The 16,397-nt window shown below is 30.3% G+C and overlaps 1 protein-coding gene across 1 annotated transcript; it reads right to left on the bottom strand.

Annotated features, from left to right (window-relative positions):
* Nucleotides 1–12,203: 12,203 nt before the first annotated feature.
* Nucleotides 12,204–14,419, bottom strand: LOC113372446 (centrosomal and chromosomal factor-like). Its single transcript, XM_026612776.1, has one exon. It carries the CDS (start codon nucleotides 13,959–13,961, stop codon nucleotides 12,834–12,836), a length of 1,128 nt encoding a protein of 375 aa, XP_026468561.1. The 5' UTR covers nucleotides 13,962–14,419; the 3' UTR covers nucleotides 12,204–12,833.
* Between the last annotated feature and the right edge of the window lie 1,978 nt (nucleotides 14,420–16,397).

Here is a 16,397-nt window from a genome sequence, read left to right as displayed (position 1 = left end):
CCTCTGAAACGTGAAGTTGAACAAAAAAAATATTTTCGATTTTTAGACGATTACTATAACTTACCCTACGGGCAACTTAAAATTAAGGATATTTTAATCACTTTAAAGTATTTTCTTTAATTTAGAATGCTAAAAATATGCATAATCTAGTGCAAAGTATCTCTATAGCGCAAATACTAAAATTTTTCTTGAATTTCTATATTGTCAAAATTAAATAGTAAAATAGTTCACAAGCACTTCTGTTGAAACCTTAATAAAATCCAAGAACCTAAGTTGGTTGTACGAATTCATCTGTATGCAAAAATTTCCAAAGTTCATCCAAGTTATTATATTATACAATCCCACGAATACTAATTAAATAACTTTCAAAATTAATTCCCGGTACACGTCATGCCATGCGAGATCTCGGCGATTCTCAGAGACTTAAATATTTACTTCATAGCCGCTCCGTCGGTCTTAACGGCGATACGTTAAAACAAACTATTCGGTTTAAAAGAAACAAATAAAAAGAGAACTATGCGCGCATGTAATAAAAGAAACAAACAGAAGTTTTCTCAAACGGCAACGTGGTTTCTTTGTACGTGCTTTGTTTACAGAACAAATAAACGGATTTTTAGAAATGCGCCCCGGGCGATTGTAAAGGAGATCCAGCCAAGCCGAGCCAAGCCAAGACAAGCCGTATGATGTTTGTTCGATAGTCGATACCATGTTATGCATTATTGTTATTAAAGTTTTGTAACTTTTGATAGCCTTGTGACTTTCGGAGATAATCTACGAAAAATATAAAGTTTTGCTTTGATGGTGTGCGGTGTTTGAGTTTTTATCAAGGGTCAGCAGGAACTAACTTATATCAACGGAAATGTGTCGTACACAGATTGCAAACAAATGCGCAATCAAGTTCAAACGAAATTTTTTGTGGGACTTCCTGAGGCCGACTTCGCTTTAAAATAAACTAAATTTAATTTATAACTAATTACAAATGTTTATCGACTCATTCAGATCATTTTAAGAAAAATAGAGACATAGAGGAGTTGGTAACCAGATCGCATAAATCACCACAAATCAAGGAATTCTGATTATGACAATAGGAATTGCATACTTTATTTTTTGCAGATTTTATTGTTGATGAGAAAACGTTTTCAGAATACGTTTTCCGGTATTTTCATTTGATCCTGGATTAATTAGTAAAATTTCAATGCATAGTTTCTTTAGAAATTTCTTTTTTATTACAGAAATAGAACCTTTAATATAAATAATACTTTTTCATTTTATTTCATTTTTTTTTAAATTAGAGAATTCTGATTGCCAGATTGAAGTCCGATTTCAATAAATAATGCTGCAAAACTGGAATAAAATTAATATTTATTTATCTGTCGTTAAATGGAAGCAAAAAATCTGCTCATGCAGTATATTGCATTTATATCATACAAATCAAGTAAAATAATCTTAGAGATAACTGGTATACCTTATAGTATATAAACTAATTAGAGATATAATTGGAATAAATTACCATAAGCCACAAATCAGATAATTCTGTTTTTCCAATAAATAAGATTTTTAAAAATTTTTTTTCGAATCAGGGAAATCTGACTTAAGTCGGATTTATGACTATCGTTAAATTTAAGCAAAAAATCTGCCCTGGCTGTAAATTTTTTTCACATTTTAAGTAAAGGATGGAGTATGAGTCTTCAATTGCATTTATTTAATACAAATCATGTAAAATAATCTTATATGATATATGGGGTAGGTTTATAGTATACAAACTAATTGGAGATATAATATAGATAAATCACCACAAACCACAAATCAGGGAATTCTATTTGTTTCAATTTTTTTTTTTTAACCAGTGAATTCTGATTGTCAGATTAAAGTCCGATTTCAATAAATAATACAGCCAAACTAGAATAAACTTAATATTTATGACTGTCGTTAAATTTAAACAAAAAATCTGCTTTGGGTGTAAAATTTTTTTACGTTTTAAGAAAATCTACGGTGGACTATGGTGCTTCGAAAGCATTTATATAATGCAAAATAAGTAAAGTAATCTTAGAGATATATAGTAAGTATATAGTATATAAACTAATTTGAGATATAATATAGATAAATCACCACAAACCACAAATCAGGGAATTCTGTTTGTTTCAATCATTTTTTTTTATTTATTTTTTTCAAATCAGGGAATTTTGATTGTCAGATTAAAGTCCGATTTCAATAAATTTTGCTACTAAACTAGAATAAATATAATATTTATCTGTCGTTAAAAGAAACCAAACAATCTGCTCAGGGTCTAAAATTTATATCACGTTTCAAGAAAAGCCAAAGTTGACTATGGGGTTTCCATTGCATTTATACAACGCAAATCAAGTAAATTACTAAATAAAAGTTAAAGATAAATTGTAAGGAGTATGTGAACTAATCGGAGATAAATAAAAAAAGTTAAAAAATGAATTGAAAATTGAAAAACATGAATTGTTCTAAATTTCTGTTTCATATACCAGGAGCTACTCCTAATTTCTTATAATTTCTTGCAGTCCCTGGTAGCTATCACAATCAAAATTAATCATTATTTTTCCAAAATTTCATTTTCATCGCCATTCATTTTGTTTCATTACATCATTTAGAATTTCATATTTTAGTCGGACGTCGTCGGTTTAATCTGCCAAGAAATACTAAAAAATAAATGAAATGATTACATTAATTAATTTAGAAAACACATAATATGTAATGCTACTTTTATGTCATCTTCTGTTTTTGAATTCAATATGAAATAATTGATAATTTTGTATTGAATAAAATATTAATTTATTTGGTATCGCCGAAAACAATAATTATTCAAGAAAATCGATAGACGAATAAAATAAATTATTCATTAAAAATAGGAATCAAGTCAAAAAAATTCGTTAATTTTGTTGATTCATTACATTATATATAAATTGATATAATTATTTCATTCTTAAAATGTCCTCGATTTATTCACTAGTCATTCAACTAAAGGTTATAACAATTCATAACATGTTATTAATGGGCAATTTAGATTTTATCTGAGTAACGCGAGACGGCACTAATTTGTTATTGTGATAAAATGACTAATTTCACATATTTTATATCGTATTACAAAAATTAAATTCACGACCAATATATGTACAATTTTGTGTAACTGATAAATTAAATTAAATTCTCATATTTTTTAAAACAATCAATTTTATCAATACCGAGGCAATCTGCAAAGTTTTCCGTATTTAGTAATACAAATTATTAAAAATATATTTTAAAAATGCCTAGAAGTTTTAATTTCCCTGCCTGTTGATAACGGCCATAAAAATTAATATACATACAAAATTTATGCATTTTTTGTTCGCTGTAATTTTTTTTGTTGATACATTTTATCATAATAAAATTATGAATAATAATTTATCACTGTAGTTTTAAGTGGTGATGATAATTGCAACCGGCTAATGACTTTTAATGGACAGCTAATAAATGAACTTAGCAAGTTTTTAATAACGAAATGTAGATTAATAATAAATCATAAATAAATTCGTATCCGAAACAACTGAATATCTATCAAATTCATAATCTATTTGTCAATTATTACACAACTTCTATCCATCGTCGATCGATAAAAAGCGAATTTCACATTCGCCTCATGAAACGGTGCTAACGGTGAAAGTAGCGTTAATTATGACATCCCAGTCATAGACACAAAACGTGTGACTAGTTTCCGTTGGCTAAATTAATTCCGCTATAAATTACGATTTATAAAAACCAATCAACATGTCGCATTTGCATCCGAGTCATAAAAAAAAGAAACACACACGATAAATGAATCACTTGTAATTGATGGTGCTTGTCATCATAATAGGAGTGGCACGTATATTGTATATTCATGATGGTTAATGAGCGACTTGAATAGAAAAATCGTGACAACTAAAGGATTTATAAAAAATTTCAATTTTTTTTAAATATGCTTAGCCAAAACTATGGCGCTTCCATCCAACTGTGCGTAGTTTTATATCGGCCGGATTGTGCTTATGACGTGTATATTCGTCATAGAGTATGTTGTGCTAGTAGGATGCCGGATGAAAAATATGGATATTTCCACAAAATTTGAATTTACTATTACTACATTTTACTTCAGTGTTGACACAAGCATATGTTACATACGTATTGTAAAAACGGATTAAATGCAATAAAATCTACATGTAAATGTAAGAAAGTACAAATAGTTTTTTATGAAAAGCGAGATTTTTTTTTTAAATATAACATAACAATAGAAAATGTTTTTTAAATAGTCAAGTCTTGATTTTTATTAATTAAGTATATTATTTCTACATTTTCAGGATGTTTATGCAACTTGCCTAAAGGTAAAATGCCATTTTGTTTTTATCAAAAGTTTAAATCTAAATAGCAAATGTTCTGTACGCACGACGAGCATGCACGTCATTACACAAAATTCAAGCATTTTTCGTGCCGTGTTAACTGGTTAACAGAAATTGTAAGAAAAAATGTGTAAGTTTTATATAGAAAATCATCAATAATATAAATAAAAATTAAATGCAGAGAATATGACGTATTTCAAAAAAAAAACGAGTAATAGTTGTATTATTATCAAGTAATTTATTTTATACAATCATAACCTCAAAATATTCTAAACAACTTGAAAATTAAGAATACTTTTTGTTTTTGTCAAAAACTTTACTAAATAGCATATTGTCACTGCAAAAATATATCAGTTTTATATGAAAATTATTATTAAATTTAAAAAATCATTTGCGAGAAAATTGGGTGTGATTTTAAGAAATAACGTGTAATAGTTATATTATTAACAAGTAACTTATTTTATACAATCAGAGCTTCAAAATATTCCAAATAATCAAAAATGTATTTTATTTTTGTCAAAAACTTTAATTTAAATAGCATATTGTCACTATTTTAAACACACGAAGAACATACACGTCATTACAAAAAATTCTACTACTGTCCATGACGAGTATATTCGTTAACTAGTTAACAGTATTTGTAGCAAAAAATAACCGTTTTATTTGAAAATTATTAAAAATTTTGAAAAAAATAATAAACGCAAAAAATTAAGCTTTTAAAAAACAACAAGCAGTAGTTGTATTTTTAAAAGGTAACATTATATACATTCAGAGCCTCAAAATATTCTAGATAATAATGAATATATTTTATTTTTATTACAAACTTGAATTTAAGTAGCAAATAATTACTATTTATACGCATGACGAGCATACACGTCATTACACAAAATTCTGTTACCGTTTCATGACGAGCATATTCGTCAATCACAGTTAACTAGTTGTAAGAAAAATGACAGTTTTATATAAAAATTATTAATAAATTTAAAAAAAAAACACTAAATGTAGAAAATTGGGCAATTGAGCGTGTTTTAAATTAAACAACCAGTAATATATAGTTGTATTATTAATATGTAATTCATTTTATACAGTCATAGCCTTATCAAATATTTATTTTATACAGCCATTCTTATCAAAATATGTTTTTGTCAAAAATTTCAGTGTAAGTAGTAAATGGTCACGGTTTATAGGCATGACCAGTATGCACGTCATTACACAAAACTCTATCACTTCCCGAGTATATTCGTTAACTGGTTAACAGAAATTTTAATAAAAAATGTGTTTTATACAAAAATTAATAGATTTAAAAAAAACTGAACACAAAACATTGTGCGTGCTTTAAAAAACAACAAGTAATAGTTGTAATCAGTTGTAATATTTTTTTAGAAAACAACTTTCTAAATGTAAAAAAAATGTTAGATTTGGCACCTGAACCACAGATAAATTACAAGGCATTATTTTTAAATCTCTAAGAATAAAATCAAAATGATTTAGGAAAAATTATAACAGGCAATCATGAACTTGCTAAAATAGATAGAAAGCTGTCATACTTACTATTTTGGTGAATCACTACGTAATTCCACATGTAATTACACATATTGAATTTTCACTATTTTTATTTAAAGTTTGTTGTTGTATTTATATTACTCCAAATTAATGGCACTTTATTTTATTAATTAATGTGTTTTTAATTTTACACTTCAAAATTTTTATTGTAAAATTGGTGTAACCCAGTTAGTCGTGCGATTAGAATTATATTTATTTTATAATAAATCCACTTAAAATTTAATAAATCTATTTATTATCATATGTAATGGAGCATTAACGTGTCAAATATCCATTAGTTGTAAATGATAGAACAAGTTATAAATCAATCGCCCGATGGAATTTTATGTAAAGCCACGGCAAATGGTTTGAAAACTTTTACCGCAATGAATCGTTATTTAATGAAAGCGTTGGCCTACATTTCGTTATCATTTATGTATTTTGAGAATGTATTACGTGATAAAATCATATCTCTACATGTGCAGGTTTACGGTAAAAAAAATCTGATTTTGCATCCGCCGATGCGCGGCGCCGGTATAAATTATCGATAAATATATTTCAGTTTGATATCTCCAGACATCAGTGCCAAACAAATAAGTACAAGGCGAAAAGATTATCGGTGAAATAAATTTAATCGAATTTTTTTGTTTTTTTTGGACAATAACCGTAAAGAAGCCTAATCCCTCCGAATAAGAGTTTTATTGGTACCGTAACCAGTTTTTGTTCGACATCAGATCAAAAAAATATTCTGGCAGCTGTCTCTGATTTTAAATCTAATAAAAAAAATATAGTCGAATCTAAGAACCGAATCGAATAAGGAATAGACTGATATATTTGTGATAAATGATTTAAGTCAAACGACTCATTCGAGTTAAATGGTTAATCGTATTTTTATGACTACAAAAATATACCAAGCACTTCGGAAGCAGGTTTTTTCAAATTAAATTGTACTTTATCGCATAAAAGACTTTCAGTTTATTAAAATGCACGATTTCACCGGTAAAACGATAAGCAAAATTCCGCAATTTGTATTCCGGCTCAAATAAATTTAAAAAAATTTAAACGTAGAAAATTCGACTTTTAAAAAACAACGAGTAGCAGTTGTCTTACTAACCAGTAATTTATTTTATAGTCAGAGAGCCTCAAAATAATCAAGACAATTGAAAATATATTTTATTTTTATCAAAAATTCCAATTTAAATAGCATATTGTCATTGTTTTATACGCATGACGAGCATGGACGTCATTACACAAAATTCTGTTACGGTTGACGAGCATATTCGTCAATCACAGTAAGAAAAATGTCAGTTTTATTCGAAATTTATTAATAAAATTGAAAAAAAAGATAAAATGTAGAAAATTTGAATTTAACAAGGAATAAACTTATTTATTTCTAATATAATAAATGATTCGAATCAAACGACTCATTCGAGTTACATGTGCAAAATAAATGGTTTTATGACTACAAAAATATAGCAAGCACTTCGGAAGCAGGTTTTTGTTTTAAATTAAATTGTACTTTATCGCATAAAAAACTTTCAGTTTATTAAAATGTACGATTTCACCGGTAAAACGATAAGCAAAATTCCGCAATTTGTATTCTGGCTCAAATTAGTGTTTCTTGCGTGAACAATTCTATTAAAAAAGTAACTGGTAGGTTATGAATAATTACAAGTCAAGTATATACTCGTATATAGAAGTATTCTTGCCTAGAATTTGTAAAAATCGCATTTTTTCTACGTTTAGCTATTGAAGAATAGAATACAATATTTAAATTATACAGCTTTACATCACGATAATCTACAAAACTAGGATACCCACGATTTCCCATCTTTTACTAAACCGATTTAAATAAAACTTTTACTAAACCTTTTTTATATACTTCTTCAGTATGAACTAGTCTCAACCTAAAATTTCGATTTTAACTATTCTTTTTTTAAGTCAAATTCCGCAATTTGTATTCCGGCTTAAATAAGTGAGTAATAATTTAGAGAAATCGAAAATTTAAAAAGATATTATAATTACCTATTGAGTCACGGTAATAATTTTGTTTATTTCACTTTTATTTTATTTTTGTGTACAACCTCACACCGCGTTTCTCAACGATTAACTTATTAATTTGGGATTTAGTAGTTCATTTCACTGAAATTTTTCCTAGATCACCACTTTATTTAAAATTTATAAAATTTAATCAAGTTGTATCCAACAACGTTCGGATTCCTTGCCTAAAAAATTTGAAAATTTTCAAAGGATACATAGGTTAACACACAAATACAAAGACTTTTTGTCTGCATCACATTTGCTTGTATTAAAAATATGATATGAAATATTACACTGAATGTTATACGAAATTAACATATACAGAATTTTAATGAATATTTTATCATGTTGGTTCATTTTAAACATCGTAAGAACTACTCAACATTTAACAAAAGGATCGCGCTGTCCCATGCTATAATACAATACAGCGATTATAATAAATTCTTCTATTCTATCATAAACTTTGTCACTTGTTTTTTTCATAATTTTAGCGCATGGAATGAGTACTGATAATAATCCTATTCAAAATATGTTTATGCTATACTATATACAAAGAATTTTTTTTCATAAAGCATTTTTTTTTAATATGTTCGATGCAGTTTCGTTTCGCCATTACCATAATCGAAAACGAGTTATATGCACATATGTACCTGTGCGGCAACGTCGGTGAAGGTAAATTTTTTATGATAGGTATACATTTTGTATTTCAGAAATATTTAGAGATTCGAATATCATATTCACGTTTAAAACGATTAAAGTGCATTATATATTTTAATATCAGTTATATATATATTTAACGATTATTGGGTTTTTCACAGCAAAATTCATATTTGATGTAGCGATCATCAAACTTGATCAAATTAATTAAGAAGATTTCTAATCACATTAGATTGCTAGGTTATGAATAATTACAATATTTGATTAAAGTATATATAGGGGTATTCTGGTCTAGAATTTGTACAAAAACCGCAAATGTAAAAAAAAACACAAAATTTAAATACACAATAATCTTCATTGTTTTTCTTCAAGCGATACCCACGATTTCCCAACTTTTACTACACCGATTTAAATAAAAATTTTACAAAACCTTTTTTATTGACACCATTATTCAGTACGAACTATTCTCAACCTAAAATTCCGATTTTAACCATTTTTTTAGATCAAGAATATCAAAAAAAAGTTGTAAAAAAAACTACCCAGGCCCATACCCATGAATTCAGCCTTCCAAATAATTCGAATATGTTTTTAAATATTAATTAGTTAGGTTTAAAGATCTGGCTTTGCATCAATAAAAAATTGTATGTTTTTTACAAATTTACAAACCGAAAAATGGTCACAATTTCACTAAAGCTCTAGGTTGCACTTAAAAGCTCATAATTTTAAAACAAAGCCATTATTTTTTTTTCGGGACAGTTACGATCAATATTATCAGACGTTGAGGTCTGGGATACCCTGTATATTAACACGTTGTAAAATATACAGAGTGTCCCAGAACTCAACTTTTTAACACACATATTAGTTGGGTTTAGAGATCGGGCAATACATCAATAAAAAAATTGTACAAATGTTTTTTAAAATTTATTATGAAATTCATACGTTTCGGCTAACATCTTAGCCTTTATATAGTGAAATATACTGTCAACGATAATATTTAAATTAAGTAAATAATATGTAACACTTGCAATTTTGTATGTAATATAGATACCAAATTGTAAGTGTTTTCTATAGATTTGTCTATCATTATTATTATTATTTTGTTGCATATTATTTACTCAATTTAATTATTGCAGTTGACAGTATATTCCTGATGGCCAGGATGTTAGCCGAAACGTATGGATTTCAAATAAATTTTTACAATTTCATATTGATGTGACGCGATTTCTAAACCCTACAATTATGTTAAAAATATTAATAATGGCTTGACGTTGAGTTCTGGGACACCTTGTATATTTTATTAACACATTTTAAAATATACAGGGTGTCCCAGAACTCAACGACTGATAATAATGATCGTAATTGTTCCGAAAAAAAATGTAAAAAAATATTGGCTTTGTTTTAAAATTTATTAATATATGTTAAAAATTTTAATAACGGCTTGACGTTGAGTTCTGGGACACTGTATATTTTATTAACACAATATAAAATATACAGAGTGTCCCAGAACTCAACGCCTGATTAATATTGATCGTAACTGTCCCGAAAAAAATTTAAAAAATATTGGCTTTGTTTTAAAATTTATTAATATTTGTTAAAAATTTTAATAACGGCTTGACGTTGAATTCTGGGACACCTTGTATATTTTATTAACACATTTTAAAATGTACAGGGTGTCCCAGAACTCAACGACTGATAATATTGATCGTAACTGTCCCGAAAAAAAATTAAAAAAATATTGGCTTCGTTTTAAATTTTTCAATAACGGCTTGACGTTGAGTTCTGGGACACCCTGCATACTTTATAAAGTGTTAATGTATATTTTATAAAGTGTCCCAGAACTCAACGTCTGATAATATTGATCGTAACTGTTCCGAAAAAATTAAAAAAAAAAAATATTGGTTTTGTTTTAAAATTATGAGCTTTCAAGTGCAACTTAGAGCTTTTGTGAAATTTTGACCATTTTTCGGTTATTATGATTATTTTTTATTAATATATAATGTGATTAATTTTAATTAATATTTGCTAGTAGATATGTGTATATATATACTAGCAGGCCCGGCCACGCTTTGCTGTGGCTTTTTATTAAAATTCACTGGATTGAAATTAGAATCTGATCAGATTAGTCGGAAGGCTGAAGTTATGGGTATTGGTTAGCAAATTTTCTAAAAATCTCACCATATAGTATTATAACTTTTTTTCTAAAATCTCAAAAAATTAACAGTATTCTCTAGACCAGAACACCCCTTAAACAAAAACGCAAATTACAATCATGAGCAGCAAACCCAAAATTTTTACATAGGTTTATATTTTTTTTTCAATAGAGCGTCTTCGATAACTCAGATCACAATTGTAATGGATTTAAAGATTGAAATAAATTATTGAGCTGATAGCTATTGAAAAATTAGCATATTTGATATTTATTCGAGAGAGAGAACGGTCGATTTAACGAATACGCCCATTGAACACAATAATTTATGGAAATTCACCCGACAGGCACATTGGATTCCAGGTCGATTTATAGACCATCTGATTTCTTTGGCAACATATAGATAGCTCTTGGATTGCATGCGTCACAACTGTAATTTACAATGAAATGCTAAAATAACACTTTGCCGTCGGCAAAACTCATCGCTTGGCTGATCGAAACTGTTACGAAGACAATAATGGACGAACACAAGTTGAAACACACACACGTTACAAAAATAGATCAACAGAAAAATATTAACATAGAAATAAATCCAAGAAATTTGTATCAAGATTGAAACGAATATTAGGGTGAACACACTGCACTCAGATTTTTGCGCAAATTTAATTTCATAAAATTACAGACTGCTCCGACATACTAAACACAATTATTACACTAAAGCTCTTGGTTGCACTTTAAAAGCTCATAATTTTCAAACAACGCGATATAATTTTTTTCAGGACAGTTACGGTCAATACTATCACCCCGTTGAATTCTGGGACACCTTGTATATTTTTTAATGTGTTAATATACAGGGTGTCCCAGAACTCAACGTCTGATAATATTGAGCGCAACTGTCGTGAAAAAAATTATAAAAAAAATTATTAGCGTTGATTGAAAATTATGAGCTTTCAAGTGCAACCTAGAGCTTTAGTGAAATTTTGACTATTTTTCGGTTAATTCGGATATTTTTTTTCAAACTTTGTTAATTTAAACTTTGGATCAGTAATCGGAAATAAAATTTCTAAGACCACAGTCAAAAATAATTACACTGTTACCTCAAGTTTGAAAAATGTGAAATTTGTTGCGCGATTTTTTTTTTAAATTATTAAAGTTTGTTATAGCAAGTTCCGTCAAAAGTTGGCGCATTTAATAAGTATTGTAAAATCGTAAAACACTTATTAGCTTCACAACAAAAATTTTCCAGTATAAAATAAAAACATAATTATGACATGATTTTTGCTAGTTCAAATAGAAAATTTTTAAGCGAGATTACTGTCTGTAATTTCAAAAAATTTACCATGTACAAAAAACTGAGTATAGTTTGTTCATTTTTACATTTCAATAAAAATAAATGTAAAGCAAGCATATCTGAAAGAGAAAATTACGGATCGGAGGGGAATGTTGCGCGATTTCGCAAGAAAAATCAACGTTAATTTTCTATAAAAACAATAACGTGTTTATTTCATCATCAAATTCATTAAGCGTATTTTTTCTATGACTAGTCTGTACATATATAGCGTAGCTTATTAGTTTATATATCTATATACATTTATACACAATATATATCCGATCGCGTTCGGCGGCGCATCACTTTAGTTTTCCTTAAATTTGGGCTGGAATCTTCACACCACAAGCGTTATTAACAGACAGACCCGATCTTGGTTGAATCTTTGGTCTGGGTCCTCGGATAAACAACGTTTTCGCCACCACTTTTTAACAACAAATTAAACACTTGATCGTCTCACACGGGAATAATTCCATCGGCTTCCACATTTTCATCATATTGTCACTCCAAGATTTTTTTCATTTTTTCAGCACATCGACAAAAGCACGCACGCACACCAACACATTAATATTCGCGATTCGAATTTGTTTTGTTTTTATTATCTTGTATTAGCTTTTTCTTTAATATTTTTTGTATTTGAGGGGATCTCGTTATATTATAACTCTACTATCACATATAAATGCAGACGGGGCGGGATCAATACAACCCCGTCGCGCTTCCTGTAGTAAGACACGTTCGTTCATCACACGTTGTAACATGAGACCTGCTGCAGTGCAGGCGGTGGTTGAAATGCGGCCGCGCGCTCCAGGTACGGATGTAGGCGATGCGCTCGCAGATATTGCCGATATTTGCCCGACAGTATCGTATTCTGGTGTTGCTGTTGCTGCTGCTGCTGCAGCTGTTGTTGCTGTTGCTGCTGATGTTGTTGCTGCTGCTGCTGCTGTTGTTGATGTTTTTCGGGATGATGCTGCGGGTGATGATGATGATGATGATGGTGCTGATGCTGATGATGAACCGTGGCCGCGTGCTCGGGACCGGACTGCTGATAGTCCCGCGGTATCGCAGCCAAAGGACTCCTCTCCGCATCCCAATGCACTCCGGGTATACTAGACGCCGTCGCAACAGCCGATGTATCCGTCGTATAACTCAAGCCGCCGGACAGCATAAGATCACGTTTTCCTACGGGTTTGCTGTACATCGACATGGCTTGTGCGCCCGCCGCGATCGGCACGAGCGCGGGCATAGCGGGAACCACGTGTTGCTGTTGTTCCCAAGATGCTTGGTGTTGCTGCTGTTGCTGTTGCGTGTACATATGGTGCTGCTGCTGCTGAGCGAGCTGTTGTTGTTGCTGCGACAGCTGTTGTGACAATTGTTGTTGGTGCGACAATTGCTGTTGTTGCTGCTGCTGTTGTTGCGCAACCAATTGCTGTTGCTGAACTGCCGCAGCTCGTCTCCTGCTCGAAGCCGCGGCCGCAGCGGCGTTTGAACTACTCGACGAACGACTACTATTCGTAACCGGCGGCATATTATTGATGAAAGGACTACGCCTTTGACTTTCCATTTTGCGGAAGTAGCATGGATGTATCATGAGCAGCGGCTCGACACGCGAACCGGCCGGCGGTTTGGCCTGATTCGGAAGTTCATATTCTACACTACAATCGACGTGCAACGGTATACTGTAATCCTTTTGTTGCACGGGTTGTATCCTAGTTTGTTGTTGGGGATGCTGTTGCATCTGTTGTTGCTGCTGCTGCAAAACCGTCGTGGCAGCATTGGTAGCAAAGCATTGTTGCTGCTGTTGCGGATGCTGCTGTTGAACATGCGTCGGTGCCAAATCGGCGTAATTGGAATAACAAGCCGTCATCGCCATCTCGTAGAACACTTTGAAAAAATAATCCTTGGTTAACACTGATAAAATCCAATATCCATCCAAAATCCGATACACTTCAATGCACAATAAACACTTAAAATATATGCCTAGTACAAAAATAACACGAGCGATAGAAGCACTCTTGATATGAAAGTATACATATACAAATGTTTTAAATTTTAATCATAAACCACTATAATCACCAGTCTCAACGATTCAGTACGTTTACTAAACTATTATACACTAAACTACTTCGAGTCATTTGTGTCTCTATCTCAAAATTTGTGAACACTGTTTGGCTGTGTGTATATATATAACTATGTATATATATGTATCTTATTGAAAATTGAATATTACCGCTCTGGTCGGCGACTTCGCCTCGACTGACTCTCGATGGCGTTCCACTGCTCAGACGCGCCAGACGGTTTCCCATCTCCCCTCTAGCGAGCGAACGATCGGCTTTCGGCAGTGTCGGCCGAACGCACGAAGCCGTCGGCTTCCATCCCCACCGCCCGGGGACGCCCCTGCCCGGAAATCGATTGAGAGAGCCGTTCGGAAGGCGAGTTGACATTTTAAAAGACTTTGCGTCTGGTATCGTCCGCGTCATCCGTCCTCATCCGTCGCCGCCTCTGTCCCTTACCTCGCCATGGACATAATACCCGATGTGGCGCTACAGTTTACGTCAACTTGGCGCGGTGCGATGCGATGCGATGCGGTGTAACGTATATAACGTCGCGCAGAAGTCGTTTACTATTACAGCTGATCCGTGTTCGTCGCAATATGATGAGTACGAATTACGACTTACGAGCGACTCTTGAAATGGAATGGTACGTTTTATTATAATTTGATACATGTACACATGCATTAATGAATAAGCGTTTTTAAAAGTAAGTTGTAATGGAAATAACATTATATTTTTGTTAGGTTGTAATTTTATTCGAACGTGTTGCAATTTAAATTTGTTAAAAGCTTTAAATTCTATTGAAAATTTTGAGAAAAAAAATTTTTTGATCATTTCGATGTTTTTTTAATTTATGGAAAATTTTAAATTATTTTGTTTTTTTTTTTTGAATCAAACAACTAATAACTATCAATTAGTATTTAATTGAATTTGATTGAAAATTTGAAAAAAATATTTATTTTTTAATATTGATTTTAAAAGTTTTTTTTGAAAATTTTGTATTTCTTTGAACTATCATATAATAATAAATTGGGCCGGCGGCGATATCGGTTAGAGCGTGGACTAGCAGCCACTAGTTCCAGGCTCGCTGGATCGATTCCCGCTAACCGCCGTAGCCCGACATCAGGCAGCTTTGATGTCAAATTTCCACTTGAGATTATAGATCATAATATAATTCCAAGTGGAAATCGTCCTTCGTGGACATAGCTGCAACATCCAATCATATGCAACTATTAGACGTAAGAGCTAATATCAAAAATATCCCACACATAAGAGAATGGTTAATCGATGGATTGCCTCTCATGAAATAAAAGTAGTATTAGTCGTTAACCAACAGCTTATAGAACATATAGGAGTTCTGATTGCTGTTCAAACATAATAAAAAAAAAAAAAAAAAAAAAAAAAAAAAAAAAAAAAAAACTATAATTTGTTAATTAGTGTTTATTGCAATTTGATTGAAAATTTTAAAAATTTAATTTTTTTAGAATATTGTTTTTTTTTTATTTATTATTAATATAGACAATCAGAAGACAATGTTTCTATTAGCATATGTGAAAAGTTATATCGGCGTTTAGAGGTCTAGTCTGTAATAGTTAAAAAATAATTTTGATTTTTTTTAACTATTATATAACTAATGAATATTAAATAGTATTCAATTGAACTTATCTGTTTAAATTTCGTATTTATATAAAATATCAATATAATCGCCGTATTGTTTTTTATAAATACATTATTGTTTTAGTCCAGAATTAACCACAACTAATTTATACTCACTGATATGTTGATTGTTTTTAACAACTGAAAGAGCTAGAATAGTTTTTTCATGAAATTATTATGATAAACAGTGTGCATTATATTTTTTACTATTTCTATACTCACATACTATAATTAATAGTACCAAATCTTCCTGATATTATAATATTTTGATATTTATTGAAATATGCTTTAGTTCAATCAAACAAATTTTGACTATTTCATAGAAATTTGTTTTTCCATGGTTATCACGATCACTATGTAACGCAAATACTGTCATATTAATTAATTTATATAAACCAGATATACCTAACTTGCATGTTAATTTTAATTGCTATTAATACAAGTTTTTTTAATCAAATTAGCTTATTGAAATTTTTGTATATACAATATTTGGCGTACGATTTATTTCTTGAGCTAATGCAACACTTTAGACGTTTTCTCGTGTTCTAAAGATATTTGACTTTTTTTAATCATAAATTAATAAATGTACATTTAAAAAA

Source organism: Ctenocephalides felis, unplaced genomic scaffold (genome assembly GCF_003426905.1).
Source record: "Ctenocephalides felis isolate EL2017-DRISC unplaced genomic scaffold, ASM342690v1 CF-g0.4_SCAFFOLD_01604, whole genome shotgun sequence".
Lineage (NCBI taxonomy): Eukaryota > Metazoa > Arthropoda > Insecta > Siphonaptera > Pulicidae > Ctenocephalides > Ctenocephalides felis.
This window is presented reverse-complemented; position numbering and strand designations above follow the sequence as displayed.